At 56.1% G+C, this 21,413-nt stretch overlaps 1 protein-coding gene and 12 non-coding genes across 16 annotated transcripts in view; all 13 read left to right on the top strand.

Moving 5' to 3' along the window:
• The window catches only part of LOC147580353 (uncharacterized), a 161,672-nt gene that overhangs the window by 4,328 nt on the left and 135,931 nt on the right, over positions 1-21,413 (top strand). The window contains exons 4-13 of one of the 4 annotated variants that reach the window (XM_086711344.1): positions 2,930-3,047; positions 3,426-3,490; positions 4,738-4,855; positions 5,235-5,301; positions 6,581-6,699; positions 7,282-7,529; positions 10,198-10,315; positions 13,764-13,881; positions 14,260-14,326; positions 15,588-15,704. In XM_086711344.1, the coding sequence (XP_086567470.1) occupies positions 7,435-7,529; positions 10,198-10,315; positions 13,764-13,881; positions 14,260-14,326; positions 15,588-15,704 (515 nt within the window). In that variant the 5' untranslated portion in view covers positions 2,930-3,047; positions 3,426-3,490; positions 4,738-4,855; ... (1 more) ...; positions 6,581-6,699; positions 7,282-7,434. The remainder of the gene's footprint in view (positions 1-2,929; positions 3,048-3,425; positions 3,491-4,737; positions 4,856-5,234; positions 5,302-6,580; positions 6,700-7,281; positions 7,530-10,197; positions 10,316-13,763; positions 13,882-14,259; positions 14,327-15,587; positions 15,705-21,413) is intronic. The other 3 variants (XR_015252821.1, XM_086711345.1, XR_015252822.1) reach the window with 3 other exon arrangements.
• LOC112856606 (small nucleolar RNA SNORD115) lies at positions 1,277-1,357 on the top strand. The gene has a single exon (XR_003223163.1). It is a non-coding gene; the product is annotated as a small nucleolar RNA SNORD115 (small nucleolar RNA).
• LOC112856619 (small nucleolar RNA SNORD115) lies at positions 3,104-3,184 on the top strand. Its single transcript, XR_003223174.1, has one exon. It is a non-coding gene; the product is annotated as a small nucleolar RNA SNORD115 (small nucleolar RNA).
• On the top strand, positions 4,912-4,992 carry LOC112856615 (small nucleolar RNA SNORD115). Its single transcript, XR_003223170.1, has one exon. It is a non-coding gene; the product is annotated as a small nucleolar RNA SNORD115 (small nucleolar RNA).
• Positions 6,756-6,836, top strand: LOC112856605 (small nucleolar RNA SNORD115). The gene has a single exon (XR_003223162.1). It is a non-coding gene; the product is annotated as a small nucleolar RNA SNORD115 (small nucleolar RNA).
• Positions 8,562-8,642, top strand: LOC112856607 (small nucleolar RNA SNORD115). The gene has a single exon (XR_003223164.1). It is a non-coding gene; the product is annotated as a small nucleolar RNA SNORD115 (small nucleolar RNA).
• On the top strand, positions 10,372-10,452 carry LOC112856627 (small nucleolar RNA SNORD115). The gene has a single exon (XR_003223181.1). It is a non-coding gene; the product is annotated as a small nucleolar RNA SNORD115 (small nucleolar RNA).
• LOC112856618 (small nucleolar RNA SNORD115) lies at positions 12,136-12,216 on the top strand. The gene has a single exon (XR_003223173.1). It is a non-coding gene; the product is annotated as a small nucleolar RNA SNORD115 (small nucleolar RNA).
• On the top strand, positions 13,938-14,018 carry LOC112856624 (small nucleolar RNA SNORD115). The gene has a single exon (XR_003223179.1). It is a non-coding gene; the product is annotated as a small nucleolar RNA SNORD115 (small nucleolar RNA).
• LOC112856612 (small nucleolar RNA SNORD115) lies at positions 15,761-15,841 on the top strand. The gene has a single exon (XR_003223167.2). It is a non-coding gene; the product is annotated as a small nucleolar RNA SNORD115 (small nucleolar RNA).
• LOC112856631 (small nucleolar RNA SNORD115) lies at positions 17,570-17,650 on the top strand. Its single transcript, XR_003223185.1, has one exon. It is a non-coding gene; the product is annotated as a small nucleolar RNA SNORD115 (small nucleolar RNA).
• On the top strand, positions 19,308-19,384 carry LOC112856632 (small nucleolar RNA SNORD115). The gene has a single exon (XR_003223186.1). It is a non-coding gene; the product is annotated as a small nucleolar RNA SNORD115 (small nucleolar RNA).
• LOC112856630 (small nucleolar RNA SNORD115) lies at positions 21,119-21,199 on the top strand. The gene has a single exon (XR_003223184.1). It is a non-coding gene; the product is annotated as a small nucleolar RNA SNORD115 (small nucleolar RNA).

Raw genomic sequence — 21,413 nt, 5'->3', positions numbered from 1 at the left:
CTGGAAAAAACAGGTCACCTGTGACACTTGTAAGGGATGCCATGGTCCCCCACGGGATCCTCTTACTTGACGGACCATGGGACACGTTTCCCAGTGTGGGAGGGCACTCCAGTTGATGTCAGAATCACTGATGCCTTAGTAGGCACACAACATGCTGCGGTGGGCATTGCAGACGAACAGTGTGACCACCTGCATGGAAGTGGTGTTCCCAAATTTCACAAATGGGATTTGGAGGCAGGGGCCTGGCGGGGGTTACCTGGATGGAGACTAGACAGCTTTGGCACAATGGGTAGACGGTATCCGAAAAATGCTGGCAACGTGGCCCAGACTCCGAGTTGTATACAGGCGCCTGCCGCCAGGTTCTTCACCATTGGCACCGTCTGGTTCTCGCGTGTCCTTATCGGCCCCCGGGGTCGTCCCACAGCTGTATGGGGTTTTGTCTGACAATGGCCCTTTGGTTGGTGCCACGAGCCAGGGCAGGCCTGGGTTCTTGACTTGTAACCCTGAGACCTAGTGAGTTTGAAAGCACTGGGGAACCGTGCTGGCCCCTCACCATTCCCTCACTGTAATCTCAAAGATGGTAAGTTAGGTGTCCCCACCAGAACCATGGTGCTGTGCTGATGGAGACAGTGTTGGATACTGGTGGGATGCCCGTCAGGGCCCTGTTCCCCCAAGGGATCTTGGCATTGCGTCTGCGTGGTAGCACTCATGGGCCCTTCTGGGGCCCTATGCCTGCCCATTCCTGCCAAAACACAGGGCCGGTCCCTGCCAGCCAAGGCCCAGGATTCTGCCTGCCACCGACCCGCAAATGTCTGTCCCAGTAACACTGCAGGAAGACCTGTGCATGTGGCCTGGTCCTGCTGTGGCAGCCTCCATGCCTGAGCATTCCTGGGGGGCTTGAGTTCCCTTGTTTCCAGTGGAGCCACAGAGGCTGAGGGCCTTGTGGACCAGCTGCAGTCTTCCTTCCAACCAGGCCAGGATTGCAGGATTGTGTCATTAATTCAGTCCCAGCCCTGTGAATTCTGAGATCCCTCCCATTGCCACAAGGTGACGTCTGATGGGAAGGCGTTTTGTCACTGCTGAGCTGCCTCTCTCTGTGCAAATCCCATGCAGCGACCGAGATCCCACCTGGAGCACGGATGGGAATTTGGCCCATCTTTGGGAGCAGGCCCTGAGCCAGGGGCCCCCATGGCCACCCTGTGCATAACAAACCCTCACTGGTAAGCATGTTGAGCTGGAAGGTAGAAGGCAGAGGCGGGTGGGGACTGCCTTGGTTGGGTCAATGATGAGAACTCATATGGTCTCAAAGACAGATGATGACCTAAAAATTATGCTCAATAGGATTACACTGAGGCCCAGTGGAGGGCACCACACAGAGGCAGGATCCTGAGGACCTCTGTGGCCCTAGCATAGAGCTGGATCCTGGTGTTCGAGGCAACTGATCCCTCGAGGTTCCCTATTGGGGCTTTCCCTGGTCTGGGCCTCCGAACGCCTAAGACATGCTCCCACCCTGGGCCATTGTGTGCCCATTACTAGTGCTTCCTGGGATTCATCCCTGGGAAAACAACTAAGCTCCTTCAGTGTCCTGGTGTCTTTCAGTGGGACATCATCTTGATGACCAGGGTCTCACCATTGAGCCCACCATGGGAGGAGAATGGATGCCTGTGTGAGTATCCAAAGATCCAGTGCCCTTGGGCCGATTGGCGAGAGTGTCCTCAGGGCAATGCCAGCCATCTTGTGGGACTGGGGCTTCTCCTCACACCAGAGGGCTGGTGTGTCCCTGAACGTCTCCCCTGTGCACTAGGCTGTCTGCAAAAATAGATCACCCGTGACACCTGTAAGGGATGCCACGGTCCCCCATGGGATCCTCTTACTTGATGGATCATGGGCCACATTTCCATTATGGGAGGGCACTCCGTTTGATGTCAGAATCACTGATGCCTTATTAGGCACGCAACATGCTGCGGTGGGCATTGCAGATGGCCAATGTGACCTCCTGCATGGAAGCGGTGCGCCGAAATTTCACACAATGGGCTTTAGAGGCAGGGGCCAGTCCTGGGGTAACCTGAGTGGACACTAGACAGCTTTGGCATAACGGGTAGATGGTATCTGAAAGATGCTTGCAGCGTGGTCCAGACCCCGAGTGGCATCTGGGCTCCTGCCTCCGGGTTCTTCACCATTGTCACTGTCTGGTGGTCATGTGTCCTTATGGGGCTGGTGGGTCATCCACAGATCGATGGGGTTTTGTCTGACTATGGTCGTTTGGTCAGTGCCACGAGCCAGGGCATGCTTTGGTTCTTCACTTGTGACCCCACGTCCGAGTGAGTTTGAAGGCACTGGGGAAGCATCCTGGCCCCTCACCCTTCCCTCACGGAAATCTCATAGACGGGAAGGGATGAGGTGTCCTCACGGGAGCCATGGAGCAGTGCTGATGGAGACAGTGTTGGATGCTGGTGGGATGCCATCAGGGCCCTCATCCCCCAAGAGATCTTGGCATTGCATCTGTGTGGTAGCGTTCGTGGGACCTTCCAGAGCCCAATGTCTGCCCATTGCAGACCTGTTCCTGCCAACCTGGCAAAATGCAGGACCTGTCCCTGCCAACCAATGCCTGGGATTCTGCCTGCCACCAACCCCCCAAGGTCTGTCCCAGTCATGCTGCAGGAAGACCTGTGCTTGTGTCCTGGTGCCTGCTGTGGCAGCCTCCATGCTCAGAGACCTGTTGGGCTTGAATTCCCTTGTTTCCAGTGGATCCACAGAGGCTGAGGGCCATGTGGACACGCTGCAGCCTCCCTTCCCACAGGCCAGGATTGCGGGATTAAGTCATGATGCAGTCCCAGCCCCACGCATTCTGAGATCCCTCCCATTGTCACAAGGTGATGTCTGATGGGGAAGGTGTTTTGTCATTGCTGAGCTGCCTCTGTCTGTGCAGATCCCGTGCTCTGACCAAGAACCCACCTGGGTCACAGAGGGGAGTTTGGCCCATCTTCAGGAACAAGCCTCATGCCAGTGGCCCCCATGGCCATGCCGCATATCACAAAACCTCTCTGGTAAGCATGTTCAGCTGGAGGGTAGAAGGCAGAGGCGGGAGGGGACTGCCTTGGATGGATCAATGATGAGACCTCATATGGTCTCGAAGACAGATGATGACCTAAAAATTATGCTCAATAGGTTTATGCTGAGGCCCAGTGGAGGGCACAGCACTGAGGCGGGATCCTAGGGATTCCTGTGGCCCTGGCGTAGCGCTGGCACCTGGGCTCAAGGCGACCGATCCCTGTAGTTTCCCCAGTGGGGCTTTCCCAGGTCTGGGCCCCCACACGCCAAAGACATGCTCCCGCCCTTGGGCATTGTGTGCCCATTACTAATACTTCCCGGGACTCATCCCTGGGAACCCAGCTAAGCTCCCTCGGTGTCCTGGTGTCTTTCAGGGGGATGTCGCCATGGTGACCAGGATCCCACTTGAGCCCACCATCGGACGATAGTGGACGCCTGTGTGAGTACCAGGAGATCCAGTGCCCTTGGGTCGATTGGCGAGGGAGCCCTCAGAGCAATGCCAGCCATCTTGTGGGACAGGGGCTTCATCCTCACCCCAGAGGGCTGGCATGTCCCTGAACAACTCCTGTGTGCACTAGGCTGTCTGGAAAAAACAGGTCACCCATGACACCTGCAAGGGATGGAATGATCCCACGTGAGACCCTCTTATTTGATGGCCATGGGCCACGTTTCCCAGTGTAGGAGGGTGCTCCAGTTGATGTCAGAATCACTGATGCATTAGTAGGCAAGTAACTTGTTGTGGTGGGCATTGTAGTTGGCCAATGTGACTTCCTGCATGGAAGCAGTGTACACAAATTTCATGCAATGGGCTTTGGAGGTAGGGGCCAGACCAGGAATTACCTGGATGGACACTAGACAGCTTTGGCTTAATGGGTAGAAGGTATCTGAAAGATGCTGGTAGTGTGACCCTGACACAGAGTGGCATGCAGGCTCCTGCCCCCAGGTTCTTCACCATTGGCACCGTCTGGTGGTTGCATGTCCTTATGGGGCCCGTGGGTCGTCCTGCAACTGGATGGGGTTTTGTCTGACAATGGCCCTTGGTCGGTGCCATGAGCCAGGGCATGCTTGGGTTCTTGACTTGTGACCCCTAGTCCCAGTGAGTTTGAAGGCACTGGGGAATCATTCAGGTTCCTCACCCTTTCCTCACCGTAATCTCAAATACAGGAAGGGATGAGGTGTCCCCATGGGAGCCATGGAGCAGCACTGGTGGAGACAGTGTTGGATGCTGGTGGGATGACTTTCAGGGCCCTTGTTCCCCCAAGGGATCTTGTGTTGCATCTGCACGGTAGCATTCATGGGCTCATCCGGGGCCCCTGCCTGCCCATTCCTGACAAAACACAGGGCTAGTCCCTGCCAGCCAATGCCCGGGATTCTGCCTGCTACTGCCCTGCCAGCGTCTGTTGCAATAAGGATTTGGGAGGACCTGTGCTTGTGGCCTGGTGCCTGCTGTGACAGCCTCCATGCTCAGATTCCTGTGGGGCTTGAATTCCCTTGTTTCCACTGGAGCCACAGAAGCTGAGGGTCTTGTGGAAACGCTGCAGCCTTCCTTCTGCCCAGGCCAGGATTGCAGGATTGCATCGTGAATGCACTCCCAGCACCATGCATTCTGAGATCTATCCCATTGCCACAAGGTGAGGTCTGATGGGAAGGCGTTTTGTCATTGCTGACTTGCCTCTCTCTGTGCAGATCCCACGCCGTGACCGAGATCCCACCTGGAGCACAGTGGGGAGTTTGGCCCATCTTTGGGAACAGGCCACGACCCAGGGACCCCCATGGCCACTCTGCCCATAACAAAACTTCTCTGGTAAGCATGTTGAGCTGGCGTGTAGAAGGCAGAGGCGGGTGGGGACTGCCTTGGTTGGATCAATGATGAGAACTCATATGGTCTCGAAGACAGCTGATGACCTAAAAATTATGCTCAATAGGATTACACTGAGGCCCAGTGGAGGGCACCACACAGAGGCGGGATCCTGGGGACCCCTGTGGCCCTGGCATAATGCTGGATCCTGGGGCTCAAGGTGACTGATCCCTTGAGGCTCCCCAGTGGGGCTCTCCCCAGTCTGGGCCTGTAAGCGCCTAAGACGTGCTCCCGTCCTGGGGCGTTGTGTGCCCATTACTAGTGCTTCCCGGGATTCATCCCTGGGAAAACAACTAAGCTCCTTCAGTGTCCTGGTGTCTTTTAGTGGGACATCGTCTTGGTGATCAGGGTCTCGCCATTGAGCCCACCATGGGAGGAGAATGGATGCCTGTGTGAGTACCCGAATATCCAGAGCCATTGGGCCGATTGGTGAGAGTGCCCTCAGGGCAACCCCAGCCATCCTGCGGGACTGGGGCTTCGTCCTCACACCAGAGGGCTGGTGTGTCCCTGAACGTCTCCTCTGTACACTAGGCTGTCTGGAAAAAAATAGGTCATCTGCAACACCAGTAAGGGATGCCACGGTCCCCCATGGGATACTCTTACTTGACTGACCATGGGCCACGTTTCCCAGTGTGAGAGGGCGCTCTGGTAGATGTCAGAATCACTGATGCCTTACTAGGCATGCGACGTGCTGCCCACACTGATGCCTTACTAGGCACGCGACGTGCTGCCGTGGGCATTGCAGACAGCCAATGTGACCTCCTGCATGTAAGTGGTGAAATTTCACGCAATGGGCTTTAGAGGCAGGGACCAGATCCTGGGTTACCTGAGTGGACAATAGACAGCTGTGGCATAAGGGGTAGACGGTATCTGAAAGATGCTTGCAGAGTGGTCCAGACCCCGAGTGGCATGCAGGCTCCTGCCCCCGGGTTCTTCACCGTTGGCTCCATCTGGTGGTCGTGTGTCCTTATGGGGCCCGTGGGTCGTCCTGCAGATCAATGGGGTTTTGGCTGACTATGGCCCTTTGGTTGGTGCCACGAGCCAGGGCACACTGCGGTTCTTCACTTGTGACCCCACATCTGAGTGAGTTTGAAGGCACTGGGGAACCGTGCTGGCCCCTCACCCTTCCCTCATCGTATTCTCAAAGATGGGAAGGGATGGTGTCCCCACTGGAGCCATGGAGCAGCACTGGTGGAGACAGTGTTGGATGCTGGTGGGATGCCTGTCAGGACCCTGTTCGCCGAAGGGACTTTGGCATTGCATCTGCATGGTAGCATTCATGGGTCCATCCGAGGACCCTGCCCACCCTTTCCTAGCAAAACACAGGGCCAGTCCCTGCCAGTCAATGTCCAGGATTCTGCCTGCTACTGCCCCGCCAACGTCTGTCACAATAAGGATATGGGAGGACCTGTGCATATGGCCTGGTGCCTGCTGTGGCAGCCTCCATGCTCAGATTCCTGTGAGGCTTGAATTCCCTTGTTTCCAGTGGAACCACAGAGGCTGAGGGCCTTGTGGACACACTGCAGCCTTCCTTCCTGTCAGGCCAGGATTGCAGGATTGCATCGTGAATGCACTCCCAGTGCTGTGCATTCTGAGATCCTTGCCACTGCCACAAGGCAAGGTCTGATGGGGAAGGCATTTGTCATTGCTGAGCTGCCTCTCTCCTCGCAGATCCCGTGCACCCACTGAGATCCCACCTGGCGCACGGAGGGGAGTTTGGCCCATCTTCAGGAACATGCCTCAAAGCTAGGGGCCCCCATGGCCATGCAGCACATCATAAAACATCCTTGGTAAGCATGTTGAACTAGAGGGTAGAAGGCAGAGGCGGGTGGGGACTGCCTTGGTTGGGTCAATGATGAGAACTCATATGGTCTCGAAGACAGATGATGACCTAAAAATTATGCTCAATAGGATTATGCTGAGGCCCAGCAGAGGTCACCGCACTGAGGTGGGATCCTGGGAACTCCTGTGGCCCCGGAATAGCGCTGGCACCTGGAGCTCGAGTCACCGATCCCTTGAGGCTCCCCAGTGGGGTTCTCCCCGGTCTGGGCCTCCACATTACTAAGATGTGCTCCCGCCCTGGGGCGTTGTGTGCCTATTATTAGTGCTTCCCAGGACTCATACCTGGGAACCCAACTAAGCTCCCTCGGTGTCCTGGTGTTTCAGTGGGAAGTCGTCTTAGTGACCAGGGTCTCCCCATTGAGGCCACCATGGGAGGAGAGTGGATGCCTGTGTGAGTACCCAGAGACCCAGTGTCCTTGGTCCAATTGGTGAGGCAGCACTCAGGGCAACACCAGAAATCTTGTGGGACTGGGGCTTCGTCCTCACCCCAGAAGGCTGACGTGTCACTGATCGTCTTCCCTGTGCCTTAGGTTGTCTGGAAACAACACGTCACCCGCGACACCCGCAAGGGATGCCACCATCCCCCGCGGGATCCTCTACTTGACGGCCCATGGCCCCATTTCCCAGTCTGGAGGGCACTCCAGTTTTTGTCAGAATCACTGATGCCTTACTAGGCACACGAGATGCTGTGGTGGGAATTGCACACCCTCAATGTGACCTCTTGCGTGGAAGCAGTGCAACCAAATTTCACAAAATGGGTTTTGGAGGCAGGGGCCAGGTATGGTGATAAACCTGAATGGACAAAACACAACTTTGGAATAACGGGTAGATGCTATCTGAAAAATGCTGGCAGCGTGGCCCAACCCCAAGTGGCATGCGGGTTCCTGCCTCTTGGTTCTTTACCATTGGCACCGTCTGGTGGTCGTGTGTCCTTATGGGCCCCAGGGGTCATCCCGCAGCTGTATGGGGCCTTCTCTGACAATGGTCCTTTGGTCGGTGCCTCAGGCCAGGGCACGCTGGGGTTCTCTACCTGTGACCCTGAGTCCCAGTGAGTTTGAAGGCGCCTGAAAACCGTGCTGGCCCCTCACCATTCCCTCACCATAAACTCAAAGACGGGAAGGGATGAGGTGTCCCCATGGGAGCCATGGAACAGCGTTGATGGAGACAGTGTTGGATGCAGGTGGGATGCCCATCAGGGCTCTGATCCCCCAAGGGATGTTGGCATTGCGTCTGCGTGGTAGCGTTCATGGGCCCTTCTGTGGACCCATGACAACCCATTCCTGGCAAAACGCAAGGCTGGTTCCTGCCAGCCCAGTCCAGGGATTCTGTCTGCCGCCAACCCGCCAAGGTCTGTCCCAATCACGCTGTGGGAGGACCTGTGCGTGTGGCCTAGTGCCTGCTGTGGCAGCCTCCATGCTCAGACTCCTGTGGGGCTTGAATTCCCTTGTTTCCAGTGGAGCCACAGAGGCTGAGGGCTTTGTGGATATGCTGCAGCCTACCTTCTCACCAGGCCAGGATTACAGGATTATGTCATGAATGCAGTCCCAGACCCATGCATTCTGAGGTCCCTTCCATGGCAAAAGATGAGGTCTGATGGGGAAGACGTTTGTCATTGCTTACCTGCCTCACTCTGCGCAGATCACGCACCCCGACGGAGATCCCACCTGGCACACAGAGGGGAATTTGGCCCATCTTCGGAACAGGCCCAGAGCCAGGGCCCCCATGGCCTCTCTGCACATCACAAACCCTCTCTGATAAGCATGTTGAGCTGGCAGGTAGAAGGCAGAGGTGGGTGGGGACTGCCTTGGTTGGGTCAATGATGAGAACTCATATGGTCTCAAAGACAGATGATGACCTAAAAATTATGCTTAATAGGATTACACTGAGGCCCAGTGGAAGGCACGGCACTGAGGCGGGATCCTGGGGACCCCTGTGGCACTTGCAGAGAATGGCACCTGGGGCTCAAGGCGACCGATCCCTTGAGGCTCCCTTGTGGGTTCTCCCCAGTATCTAGGCCTCCACGCGCAAAAGTCGTGCTCCCACACTGGGGTGCTGTGTGCCCATTGCTAGTACTTCCTGGGACTCATCCCTGAGAACTCAACTAAGCTCCCTTGGTGTCCTGGTGTCTTTTAGTGGACGTCGTCTGGGTGACCGTGGTCTTTCTATTGAGCCCACCATGGGACCTGAGCGAATGCCTGTGTGAGAACCCGGACACCCAGTGACCTTTGGCCAATAGGTGAGGCAGCCTTCAGGGCAACACCAGCCATCTTGTGGGACTGGGGCTTCATCCTCACCCCAGAGGGCTGGTGTGTCCCTGAAAGTCTGACCTGTACACTTGGCAGTGTGAAAAAACAGGTCACCCACGACACCGGTGAGGGAGGCCATGGTCCCCCATGGGATCCTCTTACTTGACGGACCATGGGACACGTTTCCCAGTGTGGGAGGGCACTCCAGTTGATGTCAGAATCACTGATGCATTAGTAGGCACACAATGTGCTGCGGTGGGCATTGCAGGCGACCAATGTGACCACCTGCTTGAAAGCGGTGCACCCAAATTTCACGAAATGGGCTTTGGAGGCAAGGGCTGGGCCCGGGATTACCTGGAAGGACAGTAGACAGCTTTGGCATAATGGGTAGATGGTATCTGAAAGATGCTCTTAGCGTGGTCAAGACCCCGAGTGGCATGCGGGTTCCTGCCCCCGGGTTCTTCACCATTGACACCATCTGGTGGCCGTGTGTCCTTATGGGCCCTAGGGGCTGCCCCACCACTGAATGGGGTTTTGTCTGACAATGGCCCTTTGGTCAGTGCCACAAAGCAGGGCATGGTGGGGTTCTTGATGTGACCCGGAGACCCAGTGATTTTGAAGGTGCTGGGGAACCATGCTGGTGCCTCACCCTTCCCTCAACATAATTTCAAAGATGGGAAGGGATGAGGTGTCCCCACAGGAGCCATGGAGCAGCGCTGATGGAGACAATGTTGGATGCTGGTGGGATGCCCGTCAGGGCCCTGTTCTCCCAAGGGATCTTGGTGTTGCATCTGTGTGGTAGGGTTCATGGTTCCTTCCGTGTCTCCATGCCTGCCCATCCTGGCAAAACGCAGGGCTGGTCCATGCCAGCCAAAATCCGGGATTCTGCCTGCCACCGACCCACCAAGGTCTGTCCCAATCATGCTGCAGGAGAACATGTGAGTGTGGCCTGGTGACTGCTGTTGCAGCTTCCATGCTCAGACTCCTCTGGGGCCCTGAATTCCCTTGTTTCTAGTTGAGCCACAGAGGCTGAGGGCCTTGTGGACACACTGCAGGCTTCCTTTCCTCCAGGCCAGGATTGCAGGATTGTGTCATGAATTCAGTCCCAGCCCCACGCATTCTGAGATCCCTCCCATTGCCACAAGGTGAGGTCTCATGGGGAAGGTGTTTGTCATTGCTGAGCTGCCTCTCTCCTCGCAGATCCTGCGCCCCGACTGAGATCCCACCTGGTGCACGGAGGGGAGTTTGGCCCATCATTGGGAACAAACCTCAAGCCAGGGGCCCCCATGTCCACCCTGCACATCACAAAACCTCTCTGGTAAGCATGTTGAGCTAGAGGGTAGAAGGCAGAGGTGGGAGGGGATTACCTTGGTTGAGTCAATGATGAGAACTCACATGGTCTCAAAGACAGATGATGACCTAAAAATTATGCTCATTAGGATTATGCTGAGTCCCAGTGGAGGGCACCACACTGAGGCAGGATCCTGGGGACCCCTGTGACCCTGGCATAGCGCTGGATCCTGGGGCTCGTGGCGACTGATCCCTCGAGGTTCCCCAGTGGTGCTCTCCCTGGTCTGGGCCTCCGAGCGCCTAAGATGTGCTCCTACCCTGGGGCATTGTGTGCCCATTACTAGTGCTTCCCGAGACTCATCCCTGGGAAAACAAATAAGCTCCTTCGGTGTCCTGGTTTCTTTCAGTGGGATGTCGTCTTGGTGACCAGGGTCTCGCCATGGAACCCACTGTGGGAGGAGAATGGGTGCCTGTGTGAGTACCCAGGATCCAGTGCCCTTGGGCCGATTGGCGAGGGAACACTCAGGGAAAAGCCAGCCATCTTGTGGGACTGGGGCTTCCTCCTGGCACCAGAGGGCTGGCATGTCCCTGAACGTCTCCACTGTGCACTAGGCTGTCTGGAAAAATATATCACCCGTGACACCTGTAAGGGATGTCATGGTTCCCTGCGGGATCCTCTTACTTGACGGACCATGGGCCATGTTTCCCAGTGTGGGAGGGTGGTCCGGTTGATGTCAGAATCACTGATGCCTTAGTAGGCACGCGACGTGCTGCGGTGGGCATTGCAGACAGCCACTGTGACCTCCTGCGTGGAAGCGGTGTGCCGAAATTTCATGCAATGGGCTTTAGAGGCAGGAGCCGAACCCAGGGTTACTTGAGTAGCACTAGACAGCTTTGGCATAACGGGTAGACGGAATCTGAAAGATGCTCTCAGCATGGTCAAGACCCCAAGTGGCATGCGGGCTCCTGCCCCTGGGTTCTTTACCATTGGCACCATCTGGTGGTCGTGTGTCCTTATGGGTTCTGTGGGTCATCCCACAGATCGATGGTGTTTTGTCTGACTATGGCCCTTTGGTCGGTGCTACAAGCCAGGGCACGCTGCGGTTTTTCACTTGTGACCCCACGTCCAAGTGAGTTTGAAGACGCTGGGGAACCGTGCTGGCCCCTCACCTTTCCCTCACCATAATCTCAAAGACGTGAAGGGATGAGGTGTTCCCATGGGAGCCATGCAGCAGTGCTGATGGAGACAGTGTTGGATGCTGGTGGGATGCCTATCAGGGCTCTGTTCCCCCAAGGGGTCTTGGTGTTGCGTCTGTGTGGTAGCGTTTGTGGGATCTTCCGGGGCCCCATGTCTGCCCATTCCTGGAAAAATGCAGGGCTGGTCCCTGCCAGCCAAGGCCCGGGATTCTGCCTGCTACTGACCCGCAAATATCTGTGCCAATCATGCTGCGGGAAGACCTGTGATTGTGTCCTGGTGCCTGCTGTGGCAGCCTCCATGCTCAGATTCCTAAGGCCTTGTGGATATGCTGCAGCCTTCTTTCCTGCCAGGCCAGGATTGCACGATTGCATCATGAATGCAGTCCCAGCCCTGTGCATTCTGAGATCCCTCCCATTGCCTCAAGGTGAGGTCTGATGGGGAAGGCATTTGTCATTGCTGAGCTGCTTCTCTACGCAGATCCTGCGCCCTGACTGAGATCCCACCTGGTGCACGGAGGGAAGTTTAACCTGTCTTTTGGAAATGGCCCCGAGCCATGGGCCTTTATGGCCACCCTGCCCATCACAAACCCTCTCTAGTAAGCATGATGAGCTGTGGTTAGGAGGCAGAGGCATTTGGGGACTGCCTTGGTTGGGTCAATGATGAGAACTCATATGGCCTTGAAGACAGATAATGACCTAAAAATTATGCTCAATAGGATTACACTAAGGCCCGCTGGAGGGCACCCCACTTAGGCGGGATCCTGGGGACCCCTGTGGCCATGACGTAGCACTGGCAATTGGGGCTTGAGACTACCGATCCCTCGAGGCTCCCCAGTGGGGCTTTCCTTGGTCTCTGGGCTTCCATACACCTAAGACGTGCTACCGTCCTGGGGCATTGTGTGCCAATTACCAGTGCTTCCCGGGACTCATCCCTGGGAACCCAACTAAGCTCCCTCGGTGTCCTGGTGTCTTTCAGTGGAACGTCATCTTGGTGAGCAGGGTCTTGCCATTAAGGCCACCATGGGATTAGAGTGGATGCCTGTGTGAGTACCTGGAGACCCAGTGCCCTTGGGCCGATTGACGAGGCCACCCTGAGGGCTATACCAGCCAACTTGTGGGACTGGGGCTTTGTCCTTGACCCAGAGGGTTGGCGTGTCCCTGAATTTCTGCCCTGTGCACTAAGCTGTCTGGAGAAAACAGGTCACCTGCGATACCTGCAAAGGATGCCACGGTCCCTGTGGGATCCTCTTACTTGAAGGCCCATGGGCCTCATTTCCCAGGGTGCTCTGGTTGATTTCAGAATCACTGATAACTTAGTAGCCACGCGTGGTTCTGCCGTGGGCATTGCAGTCTGCCAAAGCAACCTCCTGCATGGAAGTGGTGCACCCAAATTTCACACAATGGGCTTTGGAGGAAGGGGCCAGGCCCGGGGCTATCAGGCTGGACACTAGACTGCTTTGGCATAATGGGTAGATGGTATCTGAAAAATATGTGCATCGTGGCCTGGAACCTGAGTGGCATGTGCGCTCCTGGCACCGGGTTCTTCACCATTGACCCCCCCGGTGGCCATGTGTCCATATGGGGCTCGTCAGTCATCCTGTATCTGGATGGGAATTGCCTGACAGTGGTCCTTTGGTTGGTGCCATGAGCAAGGGCACACTGGGGTTCTTAACGTGTGACCCCAAGTACCAGTGAGTTTGAAGTCACTGGGGAAGCGTGCTGGCCCCTCACCTTTCCCTCACTGTAATCTCAAAGGCGGGAAGGGATGAGGTGTCCCCACTGGAGCCTTGGAGCAGCAATGGTTGGTGATGTTGTTTGATGCTGGTGGGAGGCCCTTCAGGGCCCTGATCCCCCAAGGGATCTTGGCATTGCATCTGCGTGGTAGCATTCGTGGGCCCTTCTGGGCCCCATGCCTGCCCATTGCTGGCAAAATGCAGGGCCAGTCCCTGCCAGCCAAGGCCCGGGATTGTTCCTGATACCAGCCCACCAAGCTGTTTCCCAATCACTTTGTGGGAGGACCTGTGCATGGGGCCTGTTGCCTGGTGTTGCAATCTCTATGCTCAGACTCCTGTGAGGCCCTGAATTCCCGGTGTCCCGTGGAACCACAGAGGCTGACAGCCTTGGGGACACGCTACAACCTTCCTTCCCTCCAGGCCAGGATTTTTGCTGGCATCATGAATGCCATCCCAATCCTGGGCATTCTAGGATCCCTCTCGTTGCCACAAAAGAGGTCTGATAGGAAGGCACTTGTCATTGCTGAGCTGCCTTTCTCTGTGCAGATCCCACCCCACGACCGAGATCTCACCTGGTGCATGGAGGGGAGTGTGGCCAATCTTCAGAAACAGGCCCCAAGCCAAGGGCCCCTATGGCCACCCTGCATATCACAAACCCTCTCTGGTAAGCATGTTGAGCTGGCGGGTAGAAGGCAGAGGCTGGTAGGGACTGCCTTGGTTGGGGCAATGATGAGGACTCATATGGTCTTGAAGATAGTTGATGACCTAATACTTATGCTCAATAGGATTATGCTGAGGCCCAGTGGAGGGCACCGCACTGAGGCGGGATCCTGTTGACCCCTGAGGCCCTGGTGTAGCACTGGCCCCTGGGGCTCGAGGGGACAGATCCCTTGAGGCTCCCAGTGGGGCTTTCCCCTGTCTCTGGGCCTCCACAGGCCTAAAATGTGCTCCTGCCCTGGGGCGTTTTTCCCATCACTACTACTTCCCGGGACGCATCCGTGGAAAGCAAACTAAGCTCCCTTGGTGTCCTGGTGTCTTTCAGTGGGACATCGCCTTGGTGACCAGGGTCTCACCATTGAGCTCACAATGGGAGGAGAGTGGATGTCTGTGTGAGTACCCGGAGACCCAGTGCCCTTTGGACAATTTGCGAGGGAGCCTCAGGGCAACGCCAGCCATCTTGTGGGACCAGGACTTCATCCTCGCCCCAGAGGGCTGGCGTGTCCCTGAATGTCTGACCTGTGCATTAAGCTGTCTGCAAAAAACAGGTCACCCACAACACCTGCAAGGGAGGCCACAGTTCCTTGCGGGATCCTCTTACTTGACGGCCCATGGGCCACGTTTCCCAGTGTGGGAGGGTGCTCCAATTGATGTCAGAATCACTGATGCCTTAGTACGCACGTGACGTGCTGTGGTGGGCATTGCAGATGGCCAATGTGACCTCCTGTGTAGATGCAGTGAGCCCAGATTTCTGAGCCCTCCAAAGCAATAGTCTTTGGAGGAAGAGGCCTGGCCCGGGGCCACCTTGCTGGACACTAGACAGCTTTGGCATAATGGGTAGACGGTATCTGAAAAATGTTGGCAGCATGGTCCAGACCCCGAGTGGCATGCAGGCTCCTACCTCCGGGTTCTTCACCATTGGCACTGTCTGGTGGTCGCATGTTCTTATGGGGCCCATGGGTCATCCTGTAACTGGATGGGGCTTTGCCTGACAATGGGCCCTTTATGTCGGTGCTATGAGCCAGGTCACGCTGGGGTTCTTGACTTGTGCCCCAAGTCCCAGGGAGTTTGATGTCGCTGGGGAACTGTGCTGGCCCCTCACCCTTCCCTCATCGTAATCTCAAAGATTGTAAGGTATGAGGTGCCCCCAAGGGATCCATGGAGCAGCGCTGCTTAGAAATGGTGGTGGATGCTAGTGGGATGCCTGTCAGGGCTTTGATCTTCCAAGGGATCTTGGCATTGCATCCACGTGGTAGTGTTCGTGGGCCCTTCCATGACCGCATGCCCACCCCTTCCTGTCAAAATGCAGAGCCGGTCCCTTTGGGCCAAGGCCCGGGATTCTGCCTGTCACCGGCCCGCCAAGGTGTGTCCCATTCACATTGCAGTAGGACCTGTGCATGGGGCCTGGTGCCTGCTTTTGCAGCCTCCATGCTCAGTCCACTGTGGGGCCCTGAATTCCCATGTGTCCAGCGGAGCCACAGAGGCTGAGGACCTTGGGACATGCTGCCACATTCCTTCCCACCAGGCCAGGATTTTTCCTGGTGTGATGAATGCAGTCCCAGCCCTGCACGTTCAGAGATCCCTCCCTCTGCCACAAGGTGAGGTCTGATGGGGAAGGCGTTCGTCATTGCTGAGCTGCCTCTCTCTGCGCAGATCCTGCACCCTGACTGAGCTCTCACCTGGCACACGAGGGGAGTTTGGCCCATCTTTGGGAACAGGCCTCAAGCCAGGGGCCCTCATGTCCACCCAGTGCATCACAAACCCTCTCTGGTAAGCATGTTGAGCTGGTGGGTAAAGGTCAGAGGCAGGTGGGGACTGCCTTGGTTGGGTCAATGATGAGAACTCATATGGTCTCAAAGACAGATGATGACCTAACAATTATGCTCAATAGGATTATGCTGAGGCCTACTGGAGGGCACCCCACTTAGGCGGGATCCTGGGGACCCCTGTGGCCCTGGCGTAGCACTAGAGCCTGGGGCTCGAGGTGACTGATTCCTTGAGGATCCCCAGTGGGGCTCTCCCCGGTCTGGGCCTCCGTATTACTAAGACGTGCTCCCACCCTGGGGTGTTGTGTGCCCATTATTAGTGCTTCCCGGGACTCATCCCTGGGAACCCAACTAAGCCCCTTCGGTGTCCTGGTGTCTTTCAGTGGGAAGTCATCTTGGTGATTAGGGTCTCGCCATTGAGCCCACCATGGGAGGAGAGTGGATGCCTGTGTGAGTACCCAGAGACCCAGTGCCCTTCTGCCAATTCATGAGGCTGCCCTCAGGGCAATGCCAGCCATCTTGTGGGACTGGGGCTCTGTCATCTTCCCAGAGAGTGTGTCCCTGAATGTCTGCCCTGTGCAGTAGGCTGTCTGGAAAAAACAGGTCACTCGTGACACCTGCAAGGGATGCCACGGTCCCCTGCAGGATCCTCTTACTTGACAGCCTATGGGCCACGTTTTCCAGTGTGGGATGGCACTCTGGTGGATGGCAGAATCACTGAGGCATTAGAAGGCACTGCGAGGTGCTGTGGTGTTCATTGCTGATGGCCAGTGTGATCTCCTGCATTGAAGCAGTCCACCCAAATATCATGCAGTGGGCGTTGGAGGAAGGGGCCCTGGCTGGGGCTACTTGGCTGGACACTAGACAGCTTTGGCATAATGGGTGGATGGTATTAGAAAAATGCCTGCAGCTTGGTCCAAACCCCGAGTGGCATGGGGCTCTTGGCCCCAGGGTCTTCACCTTGGCCCCATCTTCTGAATTTCTATCCTTGTGAGGCCCTTAGGACTTCCCCCACTCTGTTGGGGCTTTGCATGACAGCCGCACTTCAATGGGTGCCTCGAGACATGTCAATGTCAGGTTGTTGTCTTGTGCATTTAATTCCCAATTATGTTGACATTGCTTGGGAACCGTGGTACCCCCTTTCCCTGCACTAACCCTAAGCTCAAATACCTGAAGAGATTAGGTGTCCCAATGGGATACATGGAGCAGCGCTGTTTGGGGAAGGTGGTGGAGGGTTGTGGAATGCATGCCAGGCCCCTGAGCACCCAAGGAATCTATTTCTTGGGTCCCTGGGGTAGTGGCCATGGCCCTTTCCAGGACACTATGCCTGCCCATTCCTGGCAAAGCCCATGGCCAGTCTCTGCAATCCAATGCCTGGTATTATGCCTGCCAACAGCCCACCAAGTGATGTCCCAATCATGCTTAGGAGTAGACCTGTGTGGCTGGCCTTGTGCCTGATGTTGCAGACTCTATGCTCAGACTCCTGTGTGGCCCTGATTTCCCTAGTGTCCAGTGGAACCACAGAGGCTGAGGGCCTTGGCCCCACTCTGCACCCTTCCCTACCGCCATTCCACAGTTTTGTCTGGCATCATGGATGCAGTCCCAGCCCCACGGATTCTGAGCTTGACTGATTGCCACAAGGTGAGGTCTGATGGGGAAGCGGGTTGTCATTCTTGAGCTGCCACTCTCTGCACAGATCCTGTACCCGGACTGAAATCCCACCTGGCACATGGAGGGAAGTTTTTCCAGCATCTGGAATAGGCCTGGAACTAGGGGTCCAAATGACCAATCCACACTTCAAAAACCCTCTCTGGTAAGCATGTGGATTTGAAGGAGTGAAGACAGAGTCATGTGGGAACTGCCTTGGTTGGGCCAATGATTAGAACTCATATGGTCTCAAAGAGAGATGATGATCTAAGAATTACACTCAGTAGGATTATGCTGAGGTCCAATGTAGTGCACCGACCTGAGGCAGTATTCTGGCGACCCTGTGGCCCTGTCGAAGCCCTGGAACTTGGGGCTGGAGGCAACAGATCCCTCGAGGCTCCCCAGGGCAGCTCTCCCTGATATATGGGCCTCTACTTGCCCAGTCAGTCTCCCACCATGGTGCTTGTGTGCTCATTTCTAGTGCATCCTGGGACACCTCCCTGGAAGCCCAACTAAGTTCCCTCAGTGTCCTAGGGTCTTTCAGTGGGACGTTGTCATGTGGCCAGGGTCTCACCATTGCCCCAACCATGGGAGGAGAGTGGATGCTTGTGTGAGTAGCGAGAGGGCAAGTGCACTTGGGCCAATTGGGGAGCCTGGCCACAGGGCAACGCCAGCCATCTGTGGACTGGGGCTCTGTCATCGCCCCAAAAGGCTGGCGTGTCCCTGATCGTCTGCCCTATGCAGTGGGCTGTCAGGAAATGATAGGTCACTTGTGCTCTACAAGTGATTCCATGGTGCCCAGTGGGATCCTCTTTCTTGCTGGCTCATGGGCTAAATTCTCCAGTGTGGGAGGGCACTCAGGGCGTTTTCAGAAACACTGAGGCCCTTGGAGGAAGTGTGGTGCTGCACTCAGCATTGGAACCCCCCTCAGCCTCCCGCAGGTTAGAGTTTCCATTCAAATTTCCCACAATGGGCATTGGAGGAAGAGGGCAGACCCGGGACTACTTAGTTGGATACTAGACAGCTTTGTAATAGCAGATAGATGGTCCCTGAGGCATGCCCGCAGCTTGGCTGTGACCCCTAGTGTCCTGCTTGGCTGCTGACTCACAAGTCCTCTTGATGGGCCCACTCTTAGTGGACACGTGGCCTCATGGGGCCATGTAGTGTTCCCCAGACTGATTGGGGATTTGCCTGCCAATGGCCTTTTGGCTGGTGTCCCAGGACAGGACAAGGTTCTTGTCTTGTGCACCCTCCTGTGCTAAACCTAAGCACAAAGACAGAAAGGGACGAGTTGTCTCCATGGGAGACATGGGACAGCGCTGTTTGGGGATGGATGTGGATGCTGGTGGGATGCATGCCTATCCCCTGAGCACCCCAGGAATCTTTGCAGAGGTCCACCAGTGCAGCATCCATGTCCTGTTCCAGGCCACCATGCCTGCCCATTCCTGGCAAAGCCCAAGGCTATGCCTTGCCAGCCATGGCTGGGATTCTGCATGCCACCAGATCAACAAGTGGTGTGCCAATCACACAGTGGGGGGACCTGTACTGCTGGCTTGCTGCCTGCTGTTGCAGCCTCTATGCTCAGCTCCTTATACGGGCCCTGCTTTCCCTGGTGTACATTGTACCTGGCACTGGGCTGGACACATCCTTCCAGCCATCCCTGGATTTTTGCTGGCATCCTGAATGCGGGAATGGCCCCACACATTCAGGGCTCAGTCCCATGGCCACAAGGTGAGGTCCGATGAGGAAGAGTGTTGTCATGCCTGAGCTGCCTCTCTCTGCACAGAGGCGATGCCCAGACTGAGATCCCACCTGTTGCATAGTGTACAGTTTGGCCCCACTTGAGAAATAGGCCCCAAGCCAGGAGTCTAAATGGCCATCCTGCGCTTCACCCAATATCTCTGGTAAGCATGTTGAGCCTGTGGGGCGAAAGCACAGGTGTGTGGGGACTGCCTGGGTTGGGTCAATGATGAGAACTCATATGGACTCAGAGATGATGACCTAAAAATTATGCTAAATAGGATTATGCTGAGGCCAAATGGAGAGCAACGTCCTGAGGTGGGACCTGTGGACCCTTGTGGCCCTGGCATAGTGCTGGCACCTGGGGCTCGAGGCTTCTGATCCCTTGTGGCTTCCCAGTGTGGCTCTCACTGGTCTATCAACCTCCATGTGCCTAAAACTGCTCCCACTCTTGCACTTTGTGTGGCCATCCTTAGTGCATCCCAGGAGCCCACATTCAGAGGCCTGGCTAAGCTCCCTCAGTGTCCTTGTGTATTTCAGTGGGACATCATCTCTGTGATCAGGGTTTCCCCATTGACCCCACCATGTGAGGTGAGTGGATGCCTATGCAAGCAGACAGGGGCCCAAGGGCACATGGGCCCTATGGGGAGGCTGGCCTCAGGGCAATGCAAAGCAGCCTGTGGGACTGGGGCCCCATCACCCCCTCAGAGGGCTGGCATGCCCTGAAAGTCTGCCCTGTGCAGTGGGCTGTTGGGAAATAATAGGTCTCCTGTGACTCCTGCAAGTGTTTCCACGGCCCCAGAGGGATCCTCTTTCTTGTCTGGCCATGGTCCGCTTTCTGCAGTGTGGGAGGGAGCTCAGGTTGATATCAGAATTGCCAAGGCCTTTGGAGGCATGCAAGGTGCTGTAGTGGGCATTGGGGCCCCCCGTGACCTCCCACGGGAAAGAGTTCCCACCCAAATTTCCCGAAATGGGCATTGGAGGAAGAAGCCGGGCCAGGGGCTACATGGCTGGATCCTGGACAGCTTTGGCATAGTGGGTAGTGACAGTCCCTGAGGACTGCTGGGAGCTTGGCCGGGACCCCAGTTGGCAACGTGGGACTCCTGGCTCCCAGATCTTCATTATGGGCCCATTCCTGGTGGACACATGTCCTTATGGGGCTCCTGGGTCTTCCTCAACTGGATGGAGCTTTGCCTGACAATTGCCATTCGGTGGTGCCCTGAGGCAGGGCACACCGACATTCTTGTCTTGTGCATGTTCTTCCCAATGAGGTTTAAGTCACTTGGGAATCTTGCTAACCCCTCTCCCTGCACTAATCCTAAGTGCATAGATCGGAAGGAACGAGTTGTCCCACGGAAGACTTGAAGCAGTGATGTTTTGGGATGGAGGTGGACACTGGTGGGAGGTACACCAGGGCCCTGATAACCCCAGGAATCTTTGTGTGCATCCTCTGAGTGCAGCATCCATGGCCCATTCTAGGCCACCATGCTTGCCCATTTCGGGCAAAGCCCAGGGCCAGGCCCTGTCAGACATGGCCTGGGAATCTGCATGCCACTGGCTCACCAAGGGGTGTCCCAATCACACGGTGGGTGGACCCGTGTGGCTGGCCTGCTGACTTCCAGTGCAGCCTCCACGCTCAGCTCCCTGTGGGGGCCCTGCCTTCCCTGGTGTCCAGTGGAACCACACAGGCTGAGGGCCTTAGTGCCACACTGGAGCCTTCCTTCCTGCCACTGCTGGATTTTTGCTGGTGTCAATTATGGTGTCATGTCCTCATGCATTCGGGGCTTGTGCCCATGTCCACAAGGTGAAGTCCATTGGGAAAGTCATTCTCATGGTTGAGCTGCCTCTCTCTGCATAGAGCCCTTGCCCAGACCAAGATCCTGCTGGGCACATGGAGGGCTAATTCGACCCAGCTTGGGGAATATGCCCTAAGCCATATGCCCAACTAGTCACCCTGCTCTTTGAAACCATCTCTGGTATGCATGTTGAGCTGGCAGGAGAAGGATGCAGGTGGGAGGGGACTGCTTGGTTTTGTCAATGATGAGAACTCATATGGTCTCGAAGAGAGATGATGACCTAAATATCATGCACAATGGGATTATGCTGAGGCTCACTGGAAGCCACCATCCTGAGGATTCTGCCTCAGGATCCCACCCCTGTAGCCCTGGAAAAGTGCTGTCACATGAGGCTCCAGTCGACTGATCCCTTGAGGCTCCCCAGTGTGGCTCTCCCTGGTCTATGGGCCTTCATGTGACTAAGACGGGCTCCCACTCTGGGGCTTTGTGTGCCCATCCATATTGTGTCCCGGAATGCCTCACTTGGATCC

Source organism: Puma concolor, chromosome B3, assembly GCF_028749965.1.
Source record: "Puma concolor isolate L17-30 chromosome B3, mPumCon1.1.hap2, whole genome shotgun sequence".
NCBI lineage: Eukaryota > Metazoa > Chordata > Mammalia > Carnivora > Felidae > Puma > Puma concolor.
The sequence above is the reverse complement of the archived record's forward strand: the minus strand, read 5'-3'. Positions and strand labels throughout refer to the sequence as shown.